Below are 5,300 nucleotides of genomic sequence, written 5' to 3'. Positions count from 1 at the left end.
TCACTGCATAGCACCTCTCGTCCCTGTAGTTCTTCCTGGCCACCTTGGCGTAAGTAGATGGCGGCTCCGAGCCAGTCTCTGCGCCCATCTTCCTCTTCTGGAAGGCCCTGGGCTTCTTATCAGAGCCCTTGGTACTTCCAGAGGATTCCGCGGTCGCGCTCACCTTCTTCGTGCCCGAGCACTCCTTTTCGCCCTCCGTCGAAGGGTTCTTTGGGCAGTCTCCTTCGCGTGGGTTTTGAGAGGAATTGCTTGGGGCATTTGATGGTGGGAAGCTCATTTTCTTCTTACTTGGTTTGGCGGTATTTTCTTCCTCTGGAGATCTAATCCTCTTCGCCGCTTCCGAGGAAGTGGAGGGATTGTTGATCTCTTTTGGTGCGGCCCGCTGTTTTTTGTTTAGCTGTGCCTGGATCCTCTGGTACCTACGTCTCTGGGCTCCAGTCCACCGAACTTTTTTCTCCGTTGTAAGTTTAGATATGCTTTCGCTTACCTCTTCTACCATCTTGTGGACCTCCTCGTTAACGGGCTTCTCCACAACGGTGGTGTTGATTTTGCAACTGCTGTCTGATTCGGAGTCAGGGTCGCTCCCATCCTCGGATGGCTGGGTCCAGATTAAACTCTCCCTTCGCTTCCCTTTCTCCTCATCTTTTTTACCTTTCGGTTGAAGATTAGGAAGATTTTAGCCATAAATGACTTCCCAAACAGGACATTAATGATTAAAAAAAACCAGGTAAAAACCAATAAAATTGTTAACACTGAAACCAAAATGGAGAAAATATACAAGAGATCAACGTATGTGACAGGCTTCTCTGAACGTTTTTCCAACTCAAATTTATTTAACAAAGAACAATAGCAAATTGTATTAAAAACTAGCAACACAAACAACAACTTTTTCAGCCGCACAAAGGTTTATAAGATTAAATGTAACGGCGATGCCACAAGCACTTGCAAAAAGGGTAAAAAGCAAACCCATTGAGCAAAAAAACTGCACTGGCAGAACACAGTGCGCAGTAACGGGGCATACACCTTATTTAAACAATCCCACGGCAGCGTGTTATTTCGTACCGTATTGACCCGGAACTACACAACATCATCGTTCCGGCCAGCGGCTGCCACCTCAGTGCACATATGTTTGTATTTGTTTCGTTTCTCTGTGTTGGGAGCAGCAATCCCGGAATGCCTGCTCCCAATTCTTTTGGTCCCTGTCGGGACGGAGGAAAACACAGGACCAATATATTTGTGCTCGGTTTGTCACATCCGCATTTTCACCCACATCCAGCCTTCGGTGAGATGCAATAGATGTCAGGAGTGGGTTGCTCTGGACTTGTCCACGTGAGGGACAACGACTGGGACTATGTTAGGTTAGGTTTAAGGATGCGCAGCCCTCTACTAGAATAGGTGACTGCTTCACTCGGAGACCGTTGGTCCATTGTGTTCATCCTGTGCAGGTTATTTAAAGATGATGGAGATGATGATTTAAAGATGATGGAGGTGTGTTGTTGAGATGATTTAAGGTGAAGGAGATGATAGAGTGTTGATGCAGCTTGATGAGATGAGGATGATAGGATAGAGATGATGAGATGATGGTGAGTGTGGGAGATGTAGAGGTTGACGCCAAGGAATTATCTGGAAAAGTGAAAAGAGTCTGATTATTAAGGGTTGTTAAGGACCTTTGCCAAGCCATGCTATATGTCTGGCAAAGTAGAATAGGACTATGGGATCTATGTTAGACAGGAAGACCTAGAGCCACCTCGAGCCAGTTCATCTGCTACATCGTTTCCCATGATGTTGCTATGACCCGGAACCCAACATAGCTTTACTATATCGTGTATATCCTGCAGAGCTCTCCTACAATCAAGAATAGCTCTTGAATTTTTGGTCCTTGACTTGAGAGCCTTTAGGGCCGCTTGACTATCGACATATACAGTCACCGGACCTGTAAGACCGCCTTCAAGCCATTTCACCATTTCAGCTGCTTTCTTGATAGCAAGAATCTCCGCCTGAAAAACACTACAATTATCGTCAAGCTTATATGAGTTTTTAATTAGCGGATTCTCGCAGTAGACACCAGCGCCAGTACCTTCTTCCATCTCGGACCCGTCTGTGTAAATTGCCAGACCGTCCAGAGGAGATATGCATTCAGCCCATGCGTCTCTGCTTGGGAAGATAGCAGTTAAGGAGTCAGACTTGTATGAGGTGGGCATATAATCGCTTACGCAACCATTGTCACCCAACTCAAGTCGACTATCAACTAGTTTTAGGACATTCGAGTGTCCAAAGTGTGAACCACGCCAACACCCTGACTCCCGGAGTCAAAAAGCAGTTCTCGCCGCCTGAAACTAGATTAGGATGTCCAGAGGTTGAATATCCAGGATGACGTTTAAAGCAGCTTGAGGAGTACTTTCAATCGATCCAGTAATCAGCAGTGACGCGGTTTTTTTCACACTCGATAATTTGCAAGGTATCGCATTGTTCCCAAGAGCTTGCCACCAGACCAGTCCACCATAGGTAAGTATGGGCAGGACCATGGTTACATACAACCAGTGTATGATCTGTGGCCTCAATTCCCAGCTTTTCCCAATGGAGTTTTTACAGGAATAGAGTGCATTGAGTCCTTTCTTCGTTCGCTCCTCTACATTTCTTTTCCATGTCAAGCGATGGTCCAGAATAATGCCGAGGTATTTAGCTTCCGTAGAAAGTTCCAGGGCCACCCCGTCCAGGACTGGAGGCTCAAAATTGGGAATTTTGCGTTTCTTAGTGAATAGCACATGCTCTGTTTTTTCCGGGTTTACTCCCAGACCGTTGTTCTGGGCCCAGTTTTCAAGCTGCACTAAGGCTCTTTGCATGAGCTCAGAAAGGGTTGGCAGGAATTTGCCACTTATCAGCACAACCACATCATCAACATAAGCAACCACCTTGATCTTCAGCCGGTAGAAGCACACAAGTATTTCATTTATTACCAGAAGCCATAGCAGGGGTGAGAGAACTCCTACCTGCGGAGTGCCTCTGTTAACAGATTTCCTCACGGAACTCTCTCCCATGCATGAGTTGATGATTCTACTCTTCAGCATTTCATCAATCCATTACACAAGGATGGAGGAAATGCCTGAGTTGCTGAGAGCATTGTGGATTGATTCAAGCTTCACGTTATTGAAAGCCCCCTCTATATCGAGGAGGGCCGCCAGCGTGAAGCCTGAATTTTCCATATGCTTCTCAGCATGCCCGACCACCTCATGCAAGGCAGTGTCCACTGATTTGCCTTTAGTGTAGGCATGTTGTGATTTGCTGATGTTAATTGGGTTTAATTGTGTTCTAATTTCAAGATACAGTAACCTTTCTAATGTTTTAAAGAGAAAGGAAGAAAGACTAATTAGTCTGTAGTCTTTTGGTAGACTATGACTTGCTTTCCGCGCTTTGGGGATGTAGATCACCTTAACCCATGACAGCAGATCCAAAGTCTCTAGACCGGAGTTAGTCCAGGAACCATCGCTCCGTTTGATACTACCTATGGATTTTGGGTCCTTAGATAGTATCTTACGGAACCTGGTAGCTTCACTAACCCATTCTATCGACTCGCTGAAACTAACCCAAGAATTTCGCTTAGCTTTCCTGATTTCACTCTTGTACTTATTGAAATTGACCTTGTAGGCATCCCAATCCGTACTAAGTTTCGTCTTACTGGCTTTATTGTAGGATTGCCTTGCTGCTTTACGCAGAAGGGTTTTTGTTATGGAATCCACAGCTCTCTCAACCTCCTCGACAGTATGGAAAGTGTTACTTCCACCTCCACATAGTTTTGAGGCCGTCAGAGCTTCGAATTAACCCCCATTCCGTCCTCCTGGGATTTCTATGAGGGTTCTGTGTTACCCCAAGTTTAGAGATTTGAAATAGTATCATCCTGTGATCCGAAAAGGAGCACTTTTGTGATACTTTCCAATTCTCTACATCGGTGTCATCCATGTTGGTCAGGGTTACGTCAATGACTTCCCCCCTTAATCTATTTTGAAACGCGGGAGTGTTACCCCTATTACAGATTCTTAGATTATTTTTTAAAATAAAATTGAAAATGCACTCACCTCCTGCTTTTGTGTCACTGCTTCCCCGGTGGAAGTGGTGGGCATTGGCATCACATCCAAGGATGCTCCCTAGTTCATCCACTAGATCCTGAATGACCTTGCCTGGTGGTTCGGGGTCGTCGTAAGGCAGGAAAATCGAAGACAAAACCAAGGGTTTGCTCCGATCTTCTTCCATCCGTACCGTGGTTATATCACATCTACTGTAATTGGACAGAAGGATTAGGTTAAGATTTTTTTAGCAACTATACATGTCCTCACCTTGTCCCCATTTGAGGCAGCGAAAACGGAATAGTTCTTGCCGCTAAGCCCACTCACCTGGACTAGGGCGTTATCGATGTCTTGAGTCGAGAGGTTTTTCAGTAGTTCAGCAGCAGTAGCATTGCAATGATGCAGGTTTATCTGCACAAAGCTAAGCTTTTGCCGCTTCCTACCTACTGGTGCTTTGGTGGGATTCGGAAACATAATCGTCCTAATCCAAAGTTCAGCAACCCTCCTCGACTCCTTAGAAAGTCCTCTCCGGACTTGTCCGTGGCGAATTTTATGACCAGTCCGTCGTTCTTCTTAAAGGAACCGAGAATCATCCAGTTTCCCATCTGAAGACCGACGTTCTGCTTCTCAACCAACATCAGTATTCGTCCTAGCTCCATTGAAGGAGGAGGGACCCATACTGAGGTTATCATCCCACATGATATCTCAGACAGAGGTACAGCTGCCAGATTGCTACCTTCCCAAAGAGAGCCAATGTCCTTAACTGTTTTAACAAACAAATCTGCGGATTCCTTGTTTTCACAGCTAATTACCTTGACTCCCTTGTAAAGAGCAGACTGGCCCAGCCGCACATTTGCCTGTTCAACCACGTCCGAGATGAGGATGTCCCGAAGACGACCCTTAACTAGCAACCAATGGCAGTCACTGATACGCCTATTGGGATCAGCCCAGTCTATGATTGTAAGCCGGATCTCACCCTGGACAATCCGTCGAGCAGCGATGTCACCCTTTGGGTTTTACGAGCAAGGAGTCTGCAAAGCTGTAGGCTTCGCGTTGTCCTTACTCACCTTCGCGGACGAGCAGGGAATCTCCAGATCACTAGGTCCTGAATTTTCCTTACTCGACTTCACAGACGAGCTTGGATTGTGCAAAACACCAGTTTCCGCGTTGTCCCTACTCGCCTTGGTGGACGAGCAGGGAGTCTACAGAGCACTAGGTTTTACCTTATTCTCACTCGCC

The 5,300-nt window shown here is 46.2% G+C and overlaps 1 protein-coding gene across 1 annotated transcript; it reads right to left on the bottom strand.

Annotated features, from left to right (window-relative positions):
• Positions 1–810: 810 nt before the first annotated feature.
• LOC141390859 (uncharacterized) lies at positions 811–5,171 on the bottom strand. The gene is made up of 3 exons (XM_073963800.1): positions 4,332–5,171; positions 4,074–4,273; positions 811–1,623 (listed from the first exon to the last, which is right to left on the bottom strand). The coding sequence occupies exons 1-3, from the start codon at positions 4,340–4,342 to the stop codon at positions 1,451–1,453; spliced, it is 384 nt and encodes a 127-aa protein (XP_073819901.1). The 5' UTR covers positions 4,343–5,171; the 3' UTR covers positions 811–1,450.
• Positions 5,172–5,300: the final 129 nt, after the last annotated feature.

This window comes from Musca autumnalis, unplaced genomic scaffold (assembly GCF_047663935.1).
Source record: "Musca autumnalis isolate F117 unplaced genomic scaffold, ASM4766393v1 scaffold_1, whole genome shotgun sequence".
Lineage (NCBI taxonomy): Eukaryota > Metazoa > Arthropoda > Insecta > Diptera > Muscidae > Musca > Musca autumnalis.
Note: the sequence above shows the minus strand (reverse complement) of the source record. Positions and strands in the feature narration are given on the sequence as shown.